The following is a 25,992-nucleotide window of genomic DNA, read 5'->3' on the forward strand; positions in this document are numbered from 1 at the left end:
ACTTTATTCCTTATAAAGAGTAGAACTTGTAAAACAACTTATTTAAGCCCTTTCACAATTGGGTTTTGTGCAAAGAAAATGTAAACAATTTGGCACCTGAGACTCACAGCTTTTGCTATGGTGTAAACACAAACAGACTATTCTCACTGTGTGTCTTATATGAAATATAATAATAATATATATATGTATATGAATCTATAGCGCAAGATGTCCACCCATCCACTGTAAGTGCAACTCTTTGCGCACAGTTCAGCGACACAGTAATCTCACTTCTCACTTTATTGTACACATCGGGAATATGTTTGTAAGTGAACACAGACCTGTCTGGTATTTTATACCTGGGTTCCAAAACGTGCACGAGCTGTCTGAAACCCTCGTTGTCCACCACGCTAAGGCTGGAGGTCTTTGCATATGAAATAAGCAGTGGCCTTAGTTATAGCCATTGCGCGGTCACAGTGAGTTGCAAGGGGACTCCCAAAATAAGAGGCAATTTTTTTCTGATCCTGACCTGGTTTACCAAGAGTTTCTCCGGTGTCCGACGAGGAACTGGATGGGGAAGCGGGCGAGCGGGAGGGAAACTTGTCGGTGATCTGGTGCCATCGTTTTAAGTGGTCTGCATATTTGTGGTGCTGCCGTTGTATGGCTTCTTAGTGCGACATTCCTCGCAAATTACGGAGGTTTTATCAAGCTTTCCGTCTTTCTTTTCGAAGCCGTAGTATTTCCAAACATAAGATTTGAATGTTGCGGCTGCATTAAATATAGTAGTTTCATTGCTGCTGCTTGCGCTAACTTCCATAATGTTTCGCTCGTTGTGTACTGAACTGGACTGTATGTGACGCACGGCTACCGTCCGTATTCAACACAAAACGCAAAGCAATGATGGTGCATTCATTGCGCCCAGGAAAGGGCAGATATGTGACGTTGAACATGAATAAAACAGCGCTTGAATCGGATTTTACCGATACCCATCAATGCATCGTGATGAATCGCGATTTCACCCATCAATCGCGTCGTACCCAGTGAATGAACCGATGCACTCGGATCGCGCATGTGCGCATCGATGTATCGATTAATATCGATTATTTTCCACACCCTTAGCACCTATGAGTATGTTGCGTTCAGGAAACTCGCAGCTGTGACTGAAATAAACATTGTTCACTATGTAAACCAGTGTGGTGGTTGCTGTTGCTGATTCCGAACGAAGCAGTAGAGGTCGCTGTTGGATTAGACTTCGTTGTAGTGAATGTCTTCGCGAGGCTAGAGCAGAGAAAATGATTTTGTATAAGGTGATAGGGTTTTTTTTCGTCATATGGGGGGCAATAGAATGGGAATGGTGTTAATGCATGAAGATTTTTTTACATTAGTGGGTATTTTCGCCCATGTAGGTTTCGTTGTAGAGGGGTTTCACTGTAGCCACAACTTCATGGTGTCCGTTGAGCAATGTGTATGAATAGTCTTTTGACACTACTGTTTAGAGGTTGCATAAATACTGACAGGGCGGCCCAGTGGTTTGTCTACTGTGCAGCCTGGTGAGACAGTGGTTCGCGCGTTGACCTCACTGTGCAGAGGTTGTGGGTTCGATCCCGGCTCCGGCCTTCCTGTGTGGAGTTTGCATGTTCTCCACATGCCTGCGTGGGTTTTCTCCGGGTAGTCCGGTTTCCTCCCACATTCCAAAAACATGCATTGAACACTCCAAATTGTCCCTAGGTGTGATTGTGAGCATGGACGGTTGTTCGCCTGTGTATGCCCTGCGATTGGCTGGCAACCGGTTCAGGGTGTACCCCGCCTACTGTCCGAAGGTGGCTGGGATAGGCTCCAGCACCCCCGCGACCCTTGTGAGGATAAAGCGGATTGGAAAATGGATGGATAAATTCTGACATTTTGTCTTGGATAGCACGTGTAATGTAAAACTTGTATTAACTTCTCGGCCACAGGCATTTAAGTTTGCAGCCGAGGGATGGTAGAACCTATCCATGAATTTTGTGAACACCTTTCTCGACCTCAACGTTGCATTAACCATTTCAGGGACAGCACTTACTGAAGTGGACAGCTTATCATGTTATCAGGTTACATGGTGCATGAAAGGGTTAATGCCGCAGGGGACTTCAATGTGACTAGCGCGTTAAATTAATTAATTTCATTTGTGTGGAGAGCCATGCAATTGGCACAAATACCAGCCACCCAAATCACTTCCTCTACTCACGTCAACTACTTCAAAAAAGTAAACGTATGCGCCACTGTTAGCTAATGCTAATTTGTGCATCAAAGCGCACTCAGTGTCAACTGCCAACCTACTACACTAGGCTTTAACATGCAATTTTAGACGGTGTAGTCCAGCCGTGACTTGAAAGTGTTCATATAGGTTAGCTGCCTAGTCAAGAGTGGATAAAGTCATTGTGCGGTGATTATTATGCTATATTAGGCCCACTCTTCAGCAAAATTTTAGAGCTGCTTGCTCGCAGTCGCATTTTCGGACACAGGTGGCTCACCGAAGATTTACTCTCTTGTGTAATTTCATATTTGATGGGTAGGCACGCATCCCAAAGAACCAACTATTCCTATACAAAGCAACTAAAAGTCAATTGAGATTATATTCTGATGCTGTACTGTATATTCTGATCACTTTGTTTCATTTTTGATTAAATAAATTATTATTTATGTCGCTCTTTTTACAGTTGAAAACGTGGCGCACTGTGAGTTTGCCAATCTGCGAGATCTCCTTATCAGGTGAGCTTGTCTTCTCCGAATATGGCATTTCTTTATTTTTTATTTTTTGTTTCACAAATGAGATGGCATGTGAGTTTTGGAGGACCAAAAAAGGGACCGAGTATTTTATAAGATTTAAGAGAAACTCTTCCCGAATTATTATTTACCGGGCTTGTGGTGGGCACTTGAAATACACTGGCTTGTGACCTCTAGTGGCTGGTTTAGAAACTCTTGTGCATGTAGGTGCTGTACTGGAAGCGTTTAAAGTTCGAAGCTACCTGTTTTTATTGTTTTAATTTGAATTTAATGTTTGAAGCCATGAGACTCTCGTGCCAGTGTCAGAGTCTTGGGGTGTAGTCACACCCGCTGTTGGATCCACTTTCAACCGCTCTTGTCATTTCTGTCCAATGATAGCACCAGCCATCACATGTGTCGACGTGAACTATAGTTCACTTGCAAAAAGTACAGTGTGAACACAAACCACACCAAACGAAAAAAAAATAAGTTTGCTTTTTGTCAAATAACTGAATGACTTTTCAGGTGGGGCGGCCCGGTAGTCCAGTGGTTAGCACGTCGGCTTCACAGTGCAGAGGTACCGGGTTCGATTCCAGCTCTGGCCTCCCTGTGTGGAGTTTGCATGTTCTCCGCCTGCGTGGGTTTTCTCCGGGTGCTCCGGTTTCCTCACACATTCCAAAAACATGTGTGGCAGGCTGATTGAACACTCTAAATTGTCCCTAGGTGTGAGTGTGAGCGTGGATGGTTGTTCGTCTCTGTGTGCCCTGTGATTGGCTGGCAACCAATTGAGGGTGTCCCCCGCCGACTGCCCGAAGACAGCTGGGATAGGCTCCAGCACCCCCCGCGACCCTAGTGAGGATCAAGCGGTTTGGAAGATGAATGAATGAACTTTTCAGGTGCGAGTACAGCCTTAATTACCTCATCCTAATTGATCTGTGGTGTTGTTAAGAACTTGAGGTGCGCACGGATCACTAGGGATTATCAGTTACATAAGAACCTGTCTATTCTCTCTTTCACTGCAATGTCAGGGAACTAATCTGCTCATAAATGGGGATTACAAGAATTCCTTTCCTTTAATTTCCTTTCCCTAAAAATAATGATTTTGCAAGGGGTAGCCATTGAAGGTGGGACGATTCACTTACCTCCAGATTCAATTCAAATCACAATGCTTGTGTGACAATTAGATTTATATCACAATGATTGATGATACTGCGATTTGCAATTCAATATGAAGGTTATTGGTATTTTTCTGAAATGGTACATTTTCTTATAACATTTTAAAATAATTCATTTTAACAATATCAACCACAAACAATACATAAGTTGAATCATGTACTGTACTTCAATCATAGCAGCCAGATGAAAGGCAGTTAGTCTTTTTGACATTTATTTCAGAAAGAGCCTAAGGTGGCTAAGGTACTGACTAACGCATTCAGATGACGTAGCACGAATAGTGCTGAATGCTTAAAGGCCAAGTGTAAAGTAATTTCATGAAATGCCAAATAGCGTCACAATGAAAGTACCTAAACATTGTCCACTAAATAAAGCAAGAAAAAATAATGTATATTTTATATATTTGACAAAATAATCGATTTTCCGTGGTTCAATCCTGAAAGAGGCGGAACCCGGAAGTGATATGTCACATGGAGAACAGCGATGGCAGAGCTCCATACGGCCACATGCAAAGCATTTCAAACAATGATTCAAACAGCGATACAAGCGATCGATCGAGCGCAAGTGAGGATATCCAAGTTTTTAAAGAGTTGGATGAAGAAGAGGAGGTTGGAATTTTACATGTTGGACCTTACATGTACGACCCAGACGCTAATCAGGATGCAAACAATGTGCCCAGACGACCTGACATGGAATGGAGACAAGACCCATCAAGATTGGTAAGATATAGGCTGGTATTATTTTATGATATTTATTTTCATATATTTATGATTTAAAGATGCAGGCATGTGCACATAATTTTGTGTAGGTGACAATCTGATGACATTGTTTAGAAAAAATACGACTTCATGTTCAAGCAGTTAGCCTACTCGGTACTTGTGCATTATTTTTAGCAAATCATTTTTTGACTTGTACTTGAGAGATTTTTGTAATGACTTTTTAAAAATTTGTACAGTATTCCATCCGTATACTTGTATATTTTGAATAAAATGTTTTCATAAACAACAGAATTATTGATTGAGGGGTATAGAATCAGAATCATTTTTGTTGCCCAAGTACGTAGAAGACACAAAGAATTTGTCTCCAGTATAACACGCTGCATTAGTATCATCATAAATAAGGACATGACAAATAAGTATGGCAGGACATTCCGGAATGTAAGGGAACCGTAGTGCGGTGCTACTACCCAGTGACAACTCTGAGCTTATTCAATAAAATGTATGCTCATGGTGCCACCGCTCAGTATTTTACTTTTTTTATTTCAGGTGTACTTGTGGTAAATGCCAGCAATTGCCTACAGCAGTCAAATGTGTTTGCTGCCATGAAATCCAAGAAGGAGTGACTGTACGTCGACAAGGACAGGAACACTTCAATCAGGTGCTGGACTGCATCACCGACCAACCTGGACTCCATGCTGTGTGCCTAGACCCATACGGATTACAGGTGGCATGGATGACCTACAAGCAGCAGTACAAAGGAAAGGCATTTGATGGGCCACAGGATGCGCTGATGCTGGAAGTTTCTTGGTCAGGACAACCGGGTTGTGCTCCCAGTATGCGCCGTGTCTTGTATCAGGGCACATTTTCCACCACCAGGACGAAAGTCAGCTGTATTTAAAGGGTTTCGTGTTTCACAGAGAAATGTTCCAGAACTGTGATTTGGACTGGTTTTAGAGTGGTTAATGTGGACATGTTGTCTATCATAACAAAATACTGGAATAAAAATAAACAAATGAGGACAACTGAATACAGGGAATTTATTTTTTTTATTTCCTGAGGAATCTAGTCTGGTGCTCGGCAATAACGGTTGACTTGTCTGGTCTGGTCTGTTCTGTGCTGCTGTCGGAAAATGCGGGTCGACACACACATCACCAGTTCTGTACTTATTTTGTCACTTTCTGTGGTCGGCCAGCATTTTTATAATAATGCATAGCAGCAAGAATTATTCTGGAATAGAACAAAAAATGCCTTATCTTATTGTTTTTTTAATGTAAAATTTTGGTGAAATTACTTTATATCTCAAAGTTCTACATTTCACTATAGTCTACATTTCATGCATATCAGTTTTCTTTAACACACCTGCTTTTCATTCCTTTGTACGAGAAGTGGTACATCTTTGGGGCAAAGTGATTCACCACACTGTGAAAAGCTTCCACGCCACTGGTCTGTCCGAGGTGAGACATCTTCATGACATCGTTGACAAACATTTCAGGAGTTCCACCACTGCGACATTGACTCAGTACCTTTAAATGAATTTACAAGGTATGACAATATTTCTATTTTTTAGGGTTAACTAGCAGGCAACATCTAACAAAAAAAACAACTGGTAATAGCCACGCTTTTTCTCTAGAAATTGGAGGATGTAAACAACTATCGTGCACGTTCTGCTGGTGGTCCACACATGCCAGCCACTTCTGCTTCTTTTCCTCCGGTGTCTGGGAGGAAAGTGCACACCAGTATAAATGGCACTTCAAACTTTGTACCCAATCCTTCAGGATCAACATGCTCTTCTTTTTGGCCAAGGAGTCCAGTTTCTTGCACATACCTGTATATTTAATATGATATGAAAACTTGTGAAGTGACGTGTATGATATATGACATAATCCCAAAACTAGCGTATTTATAAACATTGAAATACACTAACCTTTAGCAATGTGCCAACAATCATAATAATGGATGACTTGGGTCCAATTCTCCCTGATCCAATTCCCCACCTGGCGCTGGCGATGCCTGTCAGTGACGACAACTTTTGCATTGAAGCCTTCCAACTCCGAATGGCATCTTTTCAGGCCCTCCAGTTCCATTCCATAGCTTCCCCCAGTCTCGGTAATCTAAAGGATAAATTTAATAAGCGTCATGAGACTAAAATAATTGGCATGTAATTATGCCACATGTAATCTACAAAGCAGTTCACTGCCTATGGGCTAGTCGCACAGTTTTCCAAGAGGACATGTCCTGTTAATTTGTCAACAAAGCGGCGCTGCCAACCTGTTGAAATGTATTTTCAGAACTATTTGTCTGACTGCCATTATTACTCATCGCTGATATGAATAGCACCGATCGGGGTTTGCCTCGAGCCGAAAACTAACGTCGCTATCGCTAGCTTCTGTTCAACGTTGCTAGCTTCTCGAGTTAGCTTTCAGCTGTAGTCGATACCTTCTACTGTTCATTCCACAAGAGTTGGCAGCAATGATACTTTTCATTCCACAAGAGTTAGCAGTTATGCTTTGACAAAATCATCATCATTTATCCAAAAATCACACTTACTTTTTTGCAAATCCTTGATCATAAGCAGAGAGGTTGAGAAAGCAGTCATCTTTGAAGTGGAGATGGCAGAGAACACTCGTCGATGATGGCGTGAAATTCATTCGCTTCGTGCGAATAAAAGACATCCATTTAAGTGCCCTGCTATCCTTTGGCCACTGGCAGAACTTTTCTGTCGATTGTGAACGACACATTGCCACACACCGCCGTGGCATCTTACCAACAAGCAATGCAACAATGCTGTTCAATGGAAGGACTTCCCTCGCATCTCTCTATGTGACGTCATTTCCGAAAATTGCCGAAGAAAAGCATTTTCGTTGTCAAGGGCGTTGCTACGGGTTAAACAAAAAATCTGGAAGGGTTGCGTTAAAAAATAACGGAAATATGCTTATATTGTTCAGCCATTGATATTACTCAAAAACATGGTTGGCCAACTTTACTTCACACTAGGTCTTTAAGTCTGCTGACTCACCACAACAAATTGGCTACACGCTGCCATCTTTGTTTTTTGTTTGTTGTGTATTGAACATAAAACATATACAGTAATAATTTGACAGAAAATAAGGTAGATAAAATAGTAAAAAGAAAGAAATCAGTCTTCATTCAACACAGTTATTATGTTCAAAGGAGTAGGAAGTAGTAAAAAACGTATCTACCGGTAGTCCGACCCCGTTATCTGTTTATATCTAATAAATCATTTTATATCAATCAAAAAAGAAAAAAGTAAGAAGAAAGAAGTCTCCATTAAAGCTCATACTTTACCCTTGTGATATTTTGTGATATTTTTGCAACTTTTGGTTTGTATCGGGATTATATACATCCACACCCTTGCACTCTTGTCTTTCTCTATTCATCAATTTAGTTCTAATTTATCATTATATTTAATGTTTAGAATTTATCATTTTAACTCTGATTGATGTAGATTGTTTTTTTACTATTTTTTTGAATTTGTTTTTGAACTCAGCAACAATTTACTCATTTTCAGGTCAGTTTCGAAATTATTCCACAGATTAACACCTTTGATAGATACACTTCTTTGCTTGATGTTTGTTCTTTTTTTGAGTTTTTTGAATCAGTTGGTATTTCTTAAATCATAGCTGCTTTCTCGAATTTCGAAAAACTTCTGAATATTTTGGCAGAGCAGGTTATTGTGTGCTTTGTACATTAATTGGGCGATTTTAAAGACAACCAGGTCATAAAATTTCATCGTATTTAATTTGATAAATAGTGCATTTGTGAGTTCCGTATATTTTGATCTATTAATAATTCAAATTGCTATTTTTTTGTTGTTGTAGTTTTAGAATAGGGAGCGTGTTTGTTTTGTAGGCATTTCCCCATATTTCCACACAGTAGGTCATATATGGTAATAATTATGAAGTGTATAATGTGTACAAAGATCTCTTATTTAGCACTTCCTTGGTTTTGTTCTTTTTACATTATCAATATGTGGCTTCCAACATAGTTTTTAGTCTATTACTAATCCGAGAAACTTGGTTTCATACGCTCTTTCTATCGCAATTGAGTTTACCATAATTTTAGCTTGGTGTTTGATTGGTCTTGTGCCAAAAACAATTAACTTTGAATTTTTTTCAGGTTAAGTGATAATTTATTTCTGTCAAAACAGTTTTTTAATTTGTTTAATTCGTTTTCTACGGTTGTCAGGAGCTGTTTCAGATTTATTCCAGAACAGTAGAACGTTGTATCATCAGCAAATAAGGACACATTTAAATCGTTTTGAGACCTTGCAGATATAATTTCTATATAAGATGAATTTTGGACCAAGCACTGACCCCTCAGGAAATCCATGCGTGAATTTCAGTTGATTGTTTTTTTTATTTTTGAGTTGCACATACCGATATCTGTTTTCTAAATAACTTTTTATCAATTTATAAGCTACACCTCTAATGCCATATCTTTCTATTTTTGTCAATAATATACTGTGATCTATTGTGTCAAAATCTTTTTTTTGATCTAGGAAAACCCCAACAGTAAATTCTTTGTTGTCTATATTAGTGGCTATTGCTTCCACAAACTCCATAACTGCCATTGAGGTGGTCCGTTTTTCCCTGAAGCCATATTGATCCTCAGTGCATGCTTTTGTATAAAGCTATCAAGTCTGCGAGAAAATAGTTTTTCTAATATTTTTGAAAATTGTGGTAGTAGTGATATTGGTCTATAATTTGTAAACAGATGTCTCTCTCCACTTTTATAGATTGGAATAACTTTAGCAATTTCATTTTTGATGGAAAGGTACCAGCTTTGAATGACAGGGTGCATATGTGCGTGAAAGGTCGCACTACATATTCTGTAATCTGCTTTATTATTGTCATATCAATATTAAAGCAATCAGTTTTTATAATATTTGATACTTCTTGCTTTACAGCAGTAAGGAAAATCGTGGAGGCGGTTTTTTTCTACGTATCTATCTATTTCAAACAAGTTTATTGGATCAGGAATTTGTTTTGCTAAGTTACTGACAATGTTGATAAAATACTGATTAAATTCAGTTGCTATTTCTGCAGTTTTTTCCAAAATAGTATTTTTGCCTTTGATAAAATACTCTTTATAATCCACTTTTTAGGACGATTTCTGATTACTTGGTTAAGTACCGTATTTTCCATATTTCTTGTGTGTTACTTTTATTCTGCTAATAGTGCATGATAATGATCTCTTTTACTGGTCCTTGTAATATTTACTAGTTTATTTTTTATAGGTCTTATATTTTCTTTCTGCTTCTTCAGTTCTCAATTTTAAAAACAATTTGTATAAATTGTTTTTCTTTTTACATGCGTTTTCTATGCCTTTCGTTATCCATGGCTTACTTGGGTCTTTACACTTTTTGGAGACTTTAGTTAATGGAAAATGTTTATCATATAAGGAGATTATGGTCGACTGAAATACTTCAAACGCTGTATTTGGGTCTTCGTTTGAGTAGACCTCGGTCCAGTTTTGTTTTTCTAGGTCATCGATGGAGCGTTGGGTTCTTAGTCTTATTTCTGTTATGTGAGTTGTTGACTTAGCTTTTCTATCAAAATAATTAGAAAAAACTGCAAAGACGGGTAGGTGGTCACTCATGTCATTAATGATAAGTCCACTTTCCATTTTATGATCAATCTTATTTATAAATATGTTATTTATTAATGTGGCCGTGTCAACTGTTATTCTGCTGGGTTTCAGGATTACTGGGAAAAGGCTGTTGCTGTCCATAGTATTTATGAAGTCAGTTGTTTTTTGTGCCCATTTGGGTTTAATAAGTCAATGTTAAAGTCACCACATATTATTCGTGTTTTCTTATCGTTGTAGTAACTGAGCATATCTGTTAGTTTTTTATTGAATGCGTCAATACATGTTCCTGGTATCCAGTAGATGCAACTTATGATGATATTTGATGCCTTTTTATTGCGTATTTCAATGGTTAGACATTCCATTAGGTTTTCTATTGTGTTTGTCAATCTCTCTATTTTACTGCATTTAAGTACTTTGTCTACATATATTGCAACCCCCCCTCCTTTTTTGTTTTCCCTATTAGTTGCAAACTTTTCATAACCTTCTATTTCCATTTCACTTGTTTTATCTTCATCAAGCCAAGTTTCTGATATGGCAATTCTTTTAAATTTATTGAATTTAGTCAGGTATTCTTTGATTTTTGTGAAGTTTTTATAGAGACTTCTATTGTTTAAGTGTATTACTGAAAGTGCATTTTCCAATTTTATATTAGTGTTGAATTGTTCATCCAGGTAATAGTCAGAGTTTGTTACCCTTTGTTTGTTCTTGAAAAAGTTGTTGTCTGGGTCCAAATTGTTCTCGGGATCGAATGGCTTATAGTCAATATCTTCAAAGGGTTGGAAGTCCATGTTTTTGGCATGTTGGCGTTGGTTCCCTCGCTGTTGTCGCTCGCTCTCTCGCCGTCATTGCTGGCTGGGCGTCTCCTGGGTCCCTCGTGGTCGCTGGCTCCCTTTCGGTCGTCGCCGACTCCCTCACGCGCGCTGACTGGTTGTCTGCCGGCTCCCTCAGGCTGGGGGGCTGGCTGGCTGGGTGTCTCCCAGTTCTCTCACTCCTAACAGAACAATAAGGCCCCTTCGATTTGTATTCAATTTTTTACATAGTGCATCCTTGTCACTTGTTTACAACATCTCCTTCTCTAACCTTCATGAAAAAAATTCATGAACATCGCCAGTCATTCAGGTGGCCTTGGCTTTCGCTTTTACTTTACTGTATATGTAATCGAGAATAGCTCAACTCACGTTTGGCATGGTCATAGTAAATCTCGTATCGTTGTTGGCAAAAGTTTAGTGCACCTGTCCACAACGGACCTACTATATTTCCTGGTTAGTTGAAACAAATTGCCTGGCTACTGGTTGCATCTGTGATTGGATGAATGTGGCCGTAAATTCACGTTAATTACGCAGAGTGATGAAACGTATTTTGAATTACAGAGATGTTGAATAACACACATTCTGTATGTAGTTACCGTATTTGCCCGAATATAAGACAGTGTTTTTTACATTGAAATAAGACTGAAAAAGTGGGGGTCGTTTTATATTCGGGGTCTAGACATTATACCCATTCACTACGCTAGTTCGCACCAGATATCTATGAAGCGAATGCTGAACTTGACTCCCCAGGCCAAAGTGAACCCCTGCCACGAAGAATCAAAATAAAAATAGCGGTAGCATGAAGAAGAAAAATTAAAAAAATAGTGCTAAGAAGGAAAAGAGAAGAAAATAATAGAAGAGATAACAGAAACTGGAGAAACGTAATTACAATCTGAAGAAAAGTGGGTTGAAGATCGGCCAGGTTAACCGGCAGCTGATGGAAGTTCTGATGTAATTTACATTTCAAAAACCAGAAGCCATTCATTTACGAATGTGATTGCACTTTAGATTTGAATGAGGCAAAATAACATGCTTTTTCTCTCATATATATTGTTATAATCATTTGTTTCAGATGTACTGTATAAAAATTAATTTGGTGTTCAAAAAGTCTTTTCTCAAACTTGAGTCTTGAAAAAGAGGGAGTCGGTCAAAAATAAAATAAAATATATGAATGTTCTACTTTGTGATTGGATAGGGCGCAGAGGGGGAACTTCCGCCTCCCAGCGCAGACTTTCCGACCACTTGACACCTGACAAGGCTGACAATAGATTCGCTTTTGGGTTCATATGATGACAATATAGAACCATGTTGGAGTGAACGAGGTTGTGTTTGTTGTAATGACTTATTTCGTGGATCCGATCACTGACGTCATTGATAGATTGTGCATCAGTGATAAAAATGCTAAATATCGACCGATTTCAATCCAGTCAATCAGATCAATGTGAAGTCTAGTCATCATGTGAAGAAGCTTCAGGAAATTCTGTTTTGTGGTTATTGGGAAGTGTTGGAGATAGTGTGTTTGGAATAGTATGATGGTTACACTTCACACAAATTTGTTTTAAATCACAGGTGCAAGAAAATTTATGAGATTATTTTTTTGCAAATCTGCCCTTCTTTCTCTAGTGCATTGGGTTTTAATAATAATCATCATCATACTTTGTCATTATTATGATTATTATTTTTAATATCATATGCAATATAGTAATATATTTAGTAATACTTGCGAATTAAAGGTTAGGTTCAGTGCCACATGGATTTTTTTTTCTGAAATATCATAGCTATACATTGCATTGTACATTGCTTTTACCTGTCAAACTTAAAAATACATATATTTGTCAAAAACATGATGTTCTAGGGAAAAAAATCATTATTTTTTCATTCAGCGTTAAAAATGGATATGAACACATAAAGCCAACACTGATTAAAATTTGATGTTGACCAGTGACATCAGGTGACATTATCCATCCATCCATTTTCCAATCTGCTTTATCCTCACAAGGGGGGTGCTGGAGCCTATCCCAGCTGTCTTCGTGCAGTAGGCGGGGGACACTCTGACCCGGTTGCTAGCCAATCACAGGGCACACAGAGACAAACAACCATCCGCGCTCACGTTCACACCAACGCACAATTTAGAGTGTTCAATCAGTCTGCCATGCATGTTTTTTTGGAATGTGGGAGGAAACCGGAGTACCCGGAGAAAACCCACGCAGGCCCAGAAACCATGCAAACTACTCCCAGGGAGGCCGGAGCCGAGATCGAACCCATGACATCTGCGCTGTAAGGTCGACGTGCTAACCACTGTATCACCAGGCTGCCCAGTTGACAATAGTTTCACTTAAATATTTGAGGAGGTGAAGTCAAACAATATTCCGTCACTCTGAACATCTTTTATTTTTACTCTTCCTTGGAAGGTCTCACCTGCAGGACCTGAAAGACGTGACACACAACATCCACTATGAAACATACCGTGTACGACGGTTGAACGAGAGCAACGTCAACTTCATTGAACGAGGACTTTCTACTTGGCCGCTGGAAAATGGAACTGCTGACAAATGTGAATCAGACAGCCACCTCTGATGCCTCGGTCAGCCTCAAACCTCTGGAATGATGCTGAGGGCTGGTACAAGAGAGCATTTTTACTACATGAAGTAGGATGGGGGATATGTCCGATTTTTGTTGTTGATGTTGTTGGTCATTACAGTGATCGGCTTATTGGAATGTTTCATGAACATTTTTATGGGAGACAATATATATATATATTAGACCTGTCAAACGATTAAAATATTTAATCTAATTAAAAATGCAACTGTCATAATTAACTCAAATGAACAAAAAAATTAATCGTGATTACTCACACATTTTTTATCGTTTCTGAATTTCCTTTTACATTTTTTGTCCTATTTTTTCCCCATTTTAATGCTCTCATCAACATGGAATCATGAATCAGTTTTCTATGTGCCAAATGCAAATATTTACTGAAATAACAATTTCGATTTTCAATTTTACATGAACATTTTTCACTTGGTGCAGTTATTCACACATAATCTCTCACACAATATTACTGTCCATCAAAAACGGTGAAAAAAATATTTTGTCACACAACAGCTGCTTTAACAGCTCTTTTTGTGGAATCAAAACAGAGCAATATAACATTATAAAGTGCACATCTATACAGTGGATTTAAACCATGGTTGCATACTTCATTTTTCTCAAGTTTGCTTTCAACACAGCAGTCTGTTTCTGTATGTTTGTTGAAGAATAACGAGACACCGGACACCAGTGTTCATTATGTGCCGCTGTATTGGAAACTGCCGGCCGTACAAACATGCACACGCACTTCCCCCGTGCTGCAGGGGCAAACCATTCTGAAAGGGGGGGGGGGGTTCACTCTCCCTAACACAGTCAGGCTATGTGGATTGTATTGGTCCTTCTTGCGCGGAAGTCTCTCTACGGTTTTTGTGTCTACCTCATATCGAATGACTACACTTGGTTCGATGACAACACTGGAGACATTTTACTTTCGCCAGGTCGCTACCACTATAGCGCACTGTCACTGTCAGACGAACACAGAGAAGCTCCACCCGCTCTATTTACATGGACACAGAACACTGTAACATACCACACAAAATAGTTCCAAACAAGTAACAATCGCGTCAGTGGCATACATCGTATACCTGTATGATACAGAGAGAGAGAGAGAAGAACAGATAACTTTGGTCTTGTCAGTGGAGAAATATGGCACCTTTTTAAAAGTAAACTTTCCATTCATAAACTCTTTAAGTATCCGTTTTCTGTATCTCGCGCTGCCTTGGCTTGCAAAACAGACATTCTGCAGCGCGCTTGTTGTTTTGTTTCTGGTGTTTATAGAGCAACTATCATCCGCTTGTGACGTGTGCCGCGTTAATCTCGCGAGAAAAAATTTAAACCCGTTAAAATTCATTTAAATTAATGCCAATAAAAACGCGCTACACTGACAGCTCTAATATATATCTATATATATATTGCGCGTCGTCCCACACGCGGTCTGTCCTTCCGTCTGTCCCTTTTCAAAACGTACCTACTTCACCGCGCCGCTGCGCGCCGCCACTGCGCGCCGCCACTGCGCCGCTCAGCCAGTGGCTCACTACGATCGCGCGGGCATCTTAGCGAAAAATTTTTTCTACCCACAAGCATTGCAATGAAATTGTTAGTTATTTAGTAGAGCTAAACATCTCTTTAATTTCGCGATAAACAATGAAGATGAACAAAAAGTTGAACCAAGCAACAACACTTTTGTGGGCCAAAGGCCCACCTTACCAGCCTTCCGCAGGAACTAGTTGATGAGCCGCCCGGACGGCGGCGAACCACCACCTTACCAGCCTTCCGCAGGAACTAGCTGATGAGCCGCCGTGAAAAAAATATTGTGTCGTGACATAATTTGATGACATTCTGACTGTTGAAATTGTCTGACGGAGTAAATGGTTTGTGATACTTGGGGCAGGGTACATTATGTCTTTGAAAAACATATATTCTAGTTATCCATGTTCTAATGAGTATTTTGTCCAATTTCTTTTTTTGGGGGGGGCGACAAAAATGAGTTTGACACCCCTGCTTTGTAGTGTCACCTTGCAGTCACCAAAGGGTATTGTGAGATTACAATTGTTCTACAATTGTAGTCTTGCTATGAATTAAATGAAGCACAAGCACCCCAGCCATAATTAAGGATTTCATGACTTCACATCGCATTCAGATGTCGGTTTTTGAGCCTTTTAATAATTTACGTCTTGAATTGTGCAACATGACAACAATTACAGTATCTGTTTAAAAACCCTGCGGCCCACTTCTTTGAGCATTAACTAGATGATTTTCAATGTCTTTGAGTCTCATTATGAGAGCTAAGTGTGGTCATTCATTGGTTTACAGACATTCACAATTATATCACCTGGTGTAGAGTAAAGGTCCTCATACCGTAACTCCCATTTCTATCTGATGACAAGTGAGCATAATTTTTGTTTTGTGTCAGGTTTATTTTGAAATGATGTTATGGCTACAATCCGTGTGATCCTTCATCAGCTCACTTGACTGATTTTCACTGTGCATCTTCTCACCGCTGTGTTGGATGTAACACCAAATGCTTGTGGCCACCGTAATTAGTTAGAAATACAGCCAGACCTGTTTTGTTTATTGTTCTTTTACTCAACTGCAAACTGCATGTTATTTGTAATCCCTGTCATACCAGTTCTGTATTTGCTGTTCAATGCTGTTATTTTGACTTGGGTATTACAGTATTTCACTTTTCAATCTGAAAAAAACAAAAGCTTTTTCTGCTTTTAATTGTTTGTTGAACAATGGAGCTGTTTGACATGAGCCTATGATGATATTCATATACTTCGAAACTATCAGGTTCGTCTATGTGTGTCTTAATATTACCATCATGAGTTCTCAAAAAGGTCAATACAGCATATTGAAGTTTTAAAAAGGTTTTAAGTGGATCGATCTAAATGTTCCCCAAACGGTTCAGTTTTTTTTCTTCTATCGTTGCAAATAACTAAAACAGGACTTAAGGCAAAATTTGTTTTAGATGAAACAAAACCGAAAGCAAAGAACATATAACGTGCTAAGGCTGAACAACTGAAATAACTTTAAGGTCATTTTGCATTCTGACTCATGGTGACTGTAAATGGAGTAACCACCCGTGTGATAACATTTGTGAATTCTGTACACTATTCGAAAGCATGTCAACCGGAGTACATGAATATCAGAACACTACCAAGACTTAATAGCTCGCTTCCACAAAATTCACCTACTTCTTTTAAATCAGTTTGTAATCTACATTTTTCATCCATCCATCCATTTTCCGAACCACTTGATCCTCACTAGGGTCGCGGGGTGTGCTGGAGCCTATCCCAGCCGTCTTCGGGCAGTATGAGTTGCCAGAAAATCGCATCTACATTTTTTATATCTCAAAATATTCATGCAATAAAGAAATTCATTCATTCATTCATTCATTCATTCATCTTCCTAACCGCTTGATCCTCACTATGGTCGCGGGGGGTGCTGGAGCCTATCCCAGCTGTCTCCGGGCAGTAGGCGGGGGACACCCTGAATCGGTTGCCAGCCAATCGCAGGGCACACAGAGACGAACAACCATTTGCACTCACACTCACACCTAGGGACAATTTAGAGTGTTCAATCAGCCTGCCATGCATATTTTTGGAATGTGGGAGGAAACCGGAGCACCCGAAGAAAACCCACGCAGGCCCGGGAGAACATGCAAACTCCACACAGGGAGGCCGGAGCTGGAATCGAACCCGGTACCTCTGCACTGTGAAGCCGACGTGCTAACCACTGGACTACCGGGTCGCCCGCAATAAAGAAATATTAGCTCAAATTATAAAATATTTGGATTGGTCTTGATGGCAATATGATTGCTCTTGATGGCAATATGAAGGTAAAAATATATTGTTAGAGGTGATTATTTTGAGGAGTCTGATATGCTTTGATTACAAGTTGTTGTGAAAGGAGTCTTCATGCAAAAAAGACAAATATCAATTGCATTGGAACTACAAAATCTTTTCTGTTGCTTTCTTATCATATAACCCGCCCATTACCCAGTCAGCCGCTCTGCCCTGTATCCTGAACCTCTGTACCAATCTCCTTCCTTTTGTGTTAATACTCACCATTTGCATGGTTGCCATTTGACTGCTGGCGTATTTACGAGTATATATTAATGATTTACATGTTAACACTGTTGATTTACTATTAAATATTTGTCACTTTTCAAAGCACAGTGTAAAATCTTGGTTATAAACCTACATTTTGATTTGTACAACAGACATTTGTTCTGCACCACAGTTTCTACCCAATGGAAAAGCGTGACAACACACATATCACAGCCGTCAGTACCGGTATTTCGAAATTACATTAACTTTTTATAACATTTTTAAATTCCTCCATTTCTCTCCATAGTACAGAAGATGGATTGATTTCAATTAAGGCAGAACTGTGGCACAGGTGGTTTATAGTAACACATGAAATTGACTGGTGACCAGTGCAGCATGGATATATTTTCACCCAGTCAACTGGGATAAGCTCTAGTTATCTGCAACCCAAATGAGCACAAGCACGATAGAAAAATGAATGGATTTTGATTAATATTTTGCATTTCAACTTTCCATTATACACTAACATTATTTTAATATGGTGTCTTCATGAATAATAAAAATGGACACTATGTGGCTGATATAAATAAATAAGTAAATAAATAAATACATGAGTCTTTAAAGCAAAACAATCAAACAGTCATACAGTACAGTGTAAATACAGTACAACACTCACCGGTCATACATGAGATCGAACTGCCGATGCTTTTACACATAATTCTGCATTTACCAGATTATCTTAACACTTTTAATTGACATGACAGACTTCCTGAAGCAAATCTTTATAATTGTAGTTCATGAATACCAGAACTTCACTTCATAAAGTAGGTCATGTACTTGCAAGTATGGAACCCATAAATAATTTACATGAGCTCGATTGTATTGCATTAAAGTACGACTACAATAATTAACAAATTGTGACATTTAAAACATTGGAGTAATTCTAATATTGTCATTCATAGACCAAATATTATTGGGCTGGTAAAGTGTTTTTCTTTTTTCTTTTTTTTTTAAATCTTGTGTTGGATGATATTGCAACACGGGACCATGAAATAATAAAATAGCCATATTTTTTGTGTATATCATGTAGATACATTTCATGTGTGACACATTTATGCATTTAATTTAGATTTTGATTAATGACAGATTGTTAAGGAATTATTCCGCTAGAAGTAGTAGTAGAACATTGTTGATGAATTTCATCTTGCTATGAGAACTATTGACACTAGTCTCTGTCCTGAACATTTGCTTGTACTTAAAACAAAGAGTGTAGGGTGAAGTTGGGGCCCTAATTCCCCTTGAGTGATTAACAGCCCCTTGGCTGTCTTCTTTTGGTCCCCCACATCGTAAAAGTCCCTGAAGGCTGTCAAGTGCCTTCGAAGAGTAAACCTAGTCTCAAGATTTGTGAACCAGCAGATATGGTCTGCACTTTGTCAAAATGCCAAGATCGAACTTTGCTTGACTTTCTTTGTTTCAGATTTTTACATAAGAGGAAGGACTGACCGCCCCTAATTAACATAATTAACATACTATGCCTATATGTACGTGTGACTGAAGTTGCTCGGGGCTTCCTGATGAAATTTGAGACTCACAGGAGCCCGAATCGATTCGTGTTGCGTTGCGATAAACTGAAGAAAAGACTACGTGGTGTTGGGTCTTCTTCCACCTTATAGAGAGATAAAAGAATCTGTAACCAAGGAAGGGCCAAGAGCAAATTGACAGTTCCCATTCCTCAACACAGATTTAAGCAATATTGTGTCCATCCATCCATCCATTTTCCGAACCGCTTGATCCTCACTAGGGTCGCGGGGGGTGCTGGACCCTATCCCAGCCGTCTTCGGGCAGTAGGCGGGGGACACCCTGAATCAGTTGCCAGCCAATCGCAGGGCACACAGAGACGAACAACCATCCGCACACACACTCACACCTAGGGACAATTTAGAGTGTTCAATCAGCCTGCCATGCATGTTTTTGCAATGTGGGAGGAAACCGGAGCACCCGGAGAAAACCCACGCAGGCCCGGGGAGAACATGCAAACTCCACACAGGGAGGCCGGAGCTGGAATCGAACCCGGTACCTCTGCACTGTGAAGCCGACGTGCTAACCACTGGACTACCGGGCCGCCTTGCACTCCATTTTTTTTGTTTAATTAAATATATACATCTATCTGTACTTCAGTTTGTACATAATGCATACAGGCTTAAAGGGGAACTGTATTCTGTTATGGTTACAAGAAAAAGACAAACAGATTAAAGGTGCATTTAAAAAATGTGATTTTTTTTCTCTCGCAGGATTACATTTTTTTAATATGGGAGGGAGTCCTCTCCACTTGAAATTTGTTGGTCAAACAAAATTCCCCAGAGTGAAGTGGATACCTGATCACAATAAAGCTTAATGGACCGCCACTGATCATCCGATCTAATTTTGGCCAGCAATTAAATGAGACAGGATATGTGTCGGTCAGTTTCAAAAGTGATTTGAAGGAAATCGATGATGACTATTTTGGATCATGTTCATTCACTGCAGTACTTTCTCATATGAAAACATTTAAAAAGAAGCTTATGAGGTGTCTGCTTGTAGCCATATGCCAACAACTTGTAAGGACCCTGTCACGTTACGCACGAAGTAGGGAAAGGGAACTGCTTCGTACGTAACGGAGAAAACGAAAGTAAGCGGATCCCCGAAATAGCAGACACCGACACGGAATCTGTCAAAACAATAATATTTATTATAAACGAATTTTTTTTTTTTTCCAAGATGGCGCCCGAGTAGGCAGCCTTCGGCAAGTGCTCTTCAAGAGCCTTGCTTTTTTGTTCTTTTTTGCTGTTTTTGTCTTTTGTTTTGTCACATGTTGTTTGTTGTTTCATTGTGTGGACCTGATATGGACTGTTTTCAGCGCTTTTTGGCCACGACATTCGTCAAAGGAGCAGTATCTGTGCTTGGTGGTTGCGCCTTCTCGGCAGCACGCCTGTACCAGCACAGATTTTGATTGGGAGGAATGTCGGCGCCATTGACTGTCGGTGCTGGACAGACCTGGGGCGCTTGTGTTTTTTGCGCCAGTAATGGGCAGCATTTTTCACAACCCCGATTTGTTCAGTGGCTATGTCAGCGCTGTTGGACAGTTGGCGTTGGTGCGGCTGGATGGATGGCCGCTGAAGTTGAGGATGAGGAGAGAGGAGCGTTGGCGAAGAGCGCAGATGCATATTTGGAACCGTGAGTCGCCGCTTGGAATTGAAATGGATTTCATTGGGACAGGAGAAGTTAACCAATCTCTTTTTTCGTCAATGGATGCTACAGCTTCTTGTTGACTTTGAAACTTAGCTTGTAGCCGACGTGTGCACATTTTGAGCATGACGTCTCTGATCCACTGGTTAAAGGACACTTTGATTCTCTCCTCTTTCATCTCAAACCGCTTCAAACAACAAAGCGTGTGACGGAAAAGTGGTTAGGACTGCACGACTGTCTGTGTTTTATGTTATGTGTTGTGTTTATTATTTTACCTTATGTTAACTGTTTTGTAAAGCGCTTTGTTACAGCTGCCGCTGTTGTGAAAGCGCTATATAAATCAGCATGTATTGTATTGTATTGTATAAAAATACCGCCTAATAAACAACAGAAAACGCTGGTCAAAAAGAGCACCAGGAAATAAGGAACGCGACAACAGAAAGCGCTGGTAAAAACGAGCACCAGAAAATAAGGAAATGCGATAACTGAAAACGCTTGCAAAACAATGGCAAGGAAAGTATGCTTAAACGAGTACTACTACGCGTACGTTTAAGATAATGAGTCCCGTGGGACGACGATAACATAACCAACCGCGAAATGGTAGCGAACAATAATTTTGGGCATATGGTCAACAGCAGTGGCACGGCATGTAATATTCCGGCAATGGGTCAACCGCCGGAGCGCCTAGATATAGCAGGTGCAATCACTGGAAAATAGGCAGCAGGTGTGTAGCTGGCAGAAGTGAACGCGTGCCACCTGCTGCCAAATACGGAACATGACAGTACCCCCCCCCCCCCCCCCCCCTCAACGGACGCCTCCCGGCTGCCCACCCGGTCTGGACGGGTGAGAAGCGTGGAAGTCCCGAATTAGGGACGGGTCTAAGATCCAGGAGCGGGGGACCCTGTAAGGAGCGACGGCCCGGCGAAGTGAAGTGAAGTACTCGAAGAGCGGTGGTACACTGTTTTTATTCAGCACACGTACGATCATTTATATACCAGCAAAGCGGACGTTAGTGTAAACAAACGTCCAGCCCACCCGGGGGCTGTGATTGGTTGGTAGCGAGCGGCAGCGGGGGCCGCCGATTGGCTGATCAGTCTCGCGGCGCGAAATTCAAATGTCAGAGTTCTCAGAGGGCATTTGTGGTTGCTACAAATACTCCCCTGTTAGAAAGTCCTTGGCAGGCTGAGTCCGAATTAGGATAGTGATGAAAGTTCATGGTTGGGCGTGCAGGCGGTCGGGCGGGCGGACTGCGCGTCCGGCTCGAGTGATGGTCAGCGGCGCGGGTTCGTCGTCGTCGTGGTAGGCCGGTTTCAGGCGGTCGATTGAGACCCAATCCTGTCGACCATGGATGTTGAGGCGGTAGGCCTTGTCGTTACGTTGCTCCACGGCGTACGGGCCGCGGTATGGTCGAGTTAGAGGCGGGCGGTGGGCGTCGTTCCTTACGAAAACGTGTGTACAGGTTAACAGTGACTTCGGTACTCGTCTGCTGCGCTGGTCTTGGTAGGTCTGGAGTACGGGTCGGTACTTTCCGACGGTGCGTCGGAGATCGGCGAGATAGGCCGTGGAGTCGGCGGCGTCTTGGCTGGACGGGAAGAACTCCCCGGGAACGGCGATGGTTTCACCGAATACCATCTCGGCTGAGGAGACACCGAGACCTTCTTTCGGAGTCGTCCGCATTCCGAGAAGTACCCAGGGCAATTGGGCACTCCAGTCTGGTCCGGTGCAGCGGGCCATGAGCGCTGCCTTCAACGTGCGGTGAGTGCGCTCGGCCATTCCGTTGGCGGCGGGGTTGAAAGCAGTCGTATGATGCACAGTCGTTCCCATGAGCTGTCCAGAGCTGTGACGTGAATGAAGAACCTCGGTCGGAGGTGATATCGTCAGGGACTCCGAATCTGCTGACCCAGCCTTGGAGAAGGGCGGCGGCGCAGTCTTGTGCAGTGGCTCCTTTCATTGGGATCGCCTCAGGCCATCGAGTCGACCGCTCGGTGGACGTGAAGAGATACTGGTAGCCGTCTGAAGGTGGCAGCGGTCCAACTATGTCGACGTGAAGATGGCCGAAGCGACGTCGGGGTTATGGAAACTGGCCGATACCGGATTCTGTATGTTGGCCGATCTTACTGGCTTGGCATTGGAGGCAGTTGCGAGCCCAGGCTCGTACGTCTTTGTTGATTCCATGCCATACAAACTTCTCGGTCATCAGTTTGGCGGTTGATCTTCCAGACGGGTGTGATAAACCATGGATAATATCGAACATTTGACGTTGGAGCGTTTTCGGGATGAGTGGCCGAGGGCGTTGCCTGCTCACATCGCAGAGTAAGGTGCGTCCGTCGTCGCCAAACGGTACGTCTTCCCATCTCAGGCCTGTGACGGACTGACGATAGTCAGCGGTGCCCTTCTGATCAGCCACTTGGGCGTCGGCGATGGCTCCGTAGTCGACGCCAAGATGGACGGCGTTGATTTCCACTCGTGACAGGGCGTCGGCTACTGGATTCTTTTCACCAGGGACGTACTCTAACTCGCATCCGAATTCTGCGATGGCGGAGAGATGACGCTGCTGACGGGCGGACCACGGGTCCCCAGCTTTGGTGAAGGCGTGTACGAGGGGGCGGTGGTCGGTACGGATCTTGAACGGCGTTCCTTCCAGCAGGTGGCGGAAATGTCGCACAGCCAGGTATACGGCGAGAAGTTCGCGGTCGAACGTACTGTATCGGGTTTCAGGTTGGCGTAACTTCTGACTGAAGAATCCCAGAGGCTGCGGGATACCGTTGATGACCTGCTCCACCACACCTCCTACAGTTACTTACTTGCGTCGGTCGTCAGTTGAAGCGGAGCCGCCGGCTTCGGGAATGTCAATGTCGCGGCCTTGGCGAGGGCGGCTTTCGTAGCTTCGAACGATTTGCTCTGGGCGGGGGTCCATTCCAGGTGTTTCGGGTTGCCGCTGAGCGCATCGTATAGCGGGGCCATGACGTGGGCGAGGCGAGGCAGGAAACGATGGTAATAGTTCACCATCCCAGTGAACTCTTGGAGAGTCTTGATCGTTTTCGGCGTAGGGAACTTGTGGATGGCGTTGACTTTAGCGGGCAGGGGGCGGACTCCGGAAACGTCGATCTCGTAACCGAGGAACTCTACTTTCGACGCGCCGAAAACGCACTTGTCTCGTCGTACTACCAAGCCGTTGTCGCGGAGCAGTTGGAGGACGTTTCGGACGTGGTCGTGATGTTCTGCCTTCGTCTTCGAATGGATGAGGATGTCGTCGACGTAACATACATAGTACGACAGTTCGCCGAGGATGCTGTCCATGAGGCGTTGAAAGGTGGCGCCGGAGTTGCGAAGACCGAACGTTGAGTAGTAGAAGACGTAGGAGCCGAACGGCGTGATGATCGCTGTTTTGGGGACGTCGGGCTCGTGGACGGGAACTTGAAAATAACCTTTCAAGAGGTCCAGTTTCGTGAAGTATCTGGCGCCGTCCAACTCGTTGGTGATGTCCGCGATGTTGGGTAGGAGATAGTGATCCGGTTCCGTCTTCACATTCAGCAGGCGGTAGTCTCCACACGGCCGCCATGAACCGTCAGTCTTTTTTACCATGTGCAGCGGTGATGCCCATGGACTGGATGCTTTCTTGCAGAGTCCCATCCTTTCCATTTCGGCGAAAGCTTGTTTGGCGGCCTTGAGTTTGTCGGGCGAGAGGCGTCGGAACTTGGAATAGACGGGTGGTCCTTTTGTCTCGATATGGTGGAAGATTCCGTGTTTCGCTGCTTTCCCCGGCGTCTGGTGAAGTTCGGGTTTGAAGACGTCGGCGTACTCGGTTAGTAGGTGCTCGTATGGGTCGTTGGTTGTGAATGCACAGGCGTTGACGTTTTCTTGGACCCGGGCGACGAGGTCGGTGGACTGGAACGATTGGAGATTCAGCATTCTTCGGTTGCCGACATCGACCAGTAGGTTATGGTGCCCGAGGAAATCGGCTCCGAGCAGTGGTGTCCTCACGTCAGCGATAATGAAGTCCCAGGCGTATCGGCAGTTGGCGATCTTGATGTGGATGCGGCGGCATCCATACGTGGCGATGGGCGTACCATTGGCGGCCACGAGTTTGACTTGGCATGGCTGGTTGTGACGTCGGTTTTGGTCTGTGGCGGGGTAGATGGAGCGGCATGCTCCGGTGTCGACCAGGAATTCGCGATTGGAGATGGCATCGGTGACGTAGAACCCCTGGTTCGGGTTGGCGATCGTGCAAACGTAACTGTGATGAGGGCGCCACGCCGCCGGCGTTACTGTCGGCGGGTGGCCGTGGCGTTTTTTGAGAACTTGCAGTTCGGGAGGCAGTTTCTCGCGTCTCTGCCGAACTTGTCATGGTAGCTGCAAATACCAGACGGTAGCATGTAGCCGCGGGACCACTGGTTCTGGGGCGGAGCTTGACGGCGATCATGCGGTGGGCCTGGACGGTGGCGCACGGCATTGATGTCTGCGTCCACAATGGGCGGGGCTAGTGCGCTGCAGGCGGCGGCGACCGGTGTCGATTTCTCGGCGGCTCTGGCTGCGGTAATCAGGTCATCGGCTTTGGCGACTAGCGCGGACATTGACAGTGTATTGGCGTCGTGGAGGGCGGCGCGAACTGAGGACGGGATGGACTGTAGCCATAGCTCGCGCATGAGGTCGACTTTGCGAGGCTGGCCAGTAGACGGATCGGCGCCGGGTAGTCGGGCGAGTGACTGCATCTCGTTCCACAAACTGAGAGCTGTGCGGTCGCCTAGATCCTGACTGGGCATGGCGAGCAGTCGTTTGGCGCGGGCGCTGACGGTAAGAGTATACTCTTTCAGCAGGTGATCTTTCAACGAGTCGTACGTGATTTCGTCGTCTTGTTGGTCCAACCATGCCGAAACGTGCTGGAAAACGCCGTCGGGGACGGCTTCTAAGACGTAGTCCGCTTTTGTTCTCGGATCTGTGACTTTCCGGAGGCGGAATTGTACTTCGGCCCGGCGAAACCAGGAAACGGGTTCCTGAGTGCTGAAAGGCGGCAGTTTCACCGAGACGGCGTGGATTGCGAGGTTGTTGTCGGACGGCGTCTGCGGGGGTGGAGTTGTCGACATCTTGAGTCTC

The 25,992-nt window shown here is 42.8% G+C and overlaps 1 protein-coding gene and 2 long non-coding RNA genes across 9 annotated transcripts in view; 2 read left to right on the plus strand and 1 right to left on the minus strand.

Moving 5' to 3' along the window:
- septin12 (septin 12) overlaps window positions 1-17,796 on the plus strand; it is a 174,755-nt gene extending 156,959 nt beyond the window's left edge. For 3 of the 4 annotated variants that reach the window (XM_052049630.1, XM_052049633.1, XM_052049632.1), the window contains 2 exons: window positions 2,676-2,727; window positions 13,444-17,796. In XM_052049630.1, the coding sequence (XP_051905590.1) occupies window positions 2,676-2,727; window positions 13,444-13,609 (218 nt within the window). In that variant the 3' untranslated portion in view covers window positions 13,610-17,796. The remainder of the gene's footprint in view (window positions 1-2,675; window positions 2,728-13,443) is intronic. The other variant, XM_052049631.1, reaches the window with a different exon arrangement.
- Window positions 2,737-5,640, plus strand: LOC127590314 (uncharacterized). Its single transcript, XR_007959597.1, has 2 exons — window positions 2,737-3,246; window positions 3,618-5,640. It is a non-coding gene; the product is annotated as an uncharacterized LOC127590314 (long non-coding RNA).
- On the minus strand, window positions 5,487-7,469 carry LOC127590285 (uncharacterized). 4 transcript variants are annotated; one of them, XR_007959571.1, is made up of 4 exons: window positions 7,161-7,383; window positions 6,538-6,724; window positions 5,973-6,438; window positions 5,487-5,501 (listed from the first exon to the last, which is right to left on the minus strand). It is a non-coding gene; the product is annotated as an uncharacterized LOC127590285 (long non-coding RNA). The 4 variants fall into 4 exon arrangements; XR_007959569.1 differs by lacking the exon at window positions 5,487-5,501 and adding an exon at window positions 5,641-5,729 and having other exon boundaries at window positions 7,161-7,469; XR_007959570.1 differs by lacking the exon at window positions 5,487-5,501 and adding an exon at window positions 5,641-5,732 and having other exon boundaries at window positions 7,161-7,469.
- Window positions 17,797-25,992: the final 8,196 nt, after the last annotated feature.

The sequence above is a fragment of the Hippocampus zosterae genome, chromosome 17 (genome assembly GCF_025434085.1).
Source record: "Hippocampus zosterae strain Florida chromosome 17, ASM2543408v3, whole genome shotgun sequence".
Taxonomy (NCBI): Eukaryota; Metazoa; Chordata; class Actinopteri; order Syngnathiformes; family Syngnathidae; genus Hippocampus; species Hippocampus zosterae.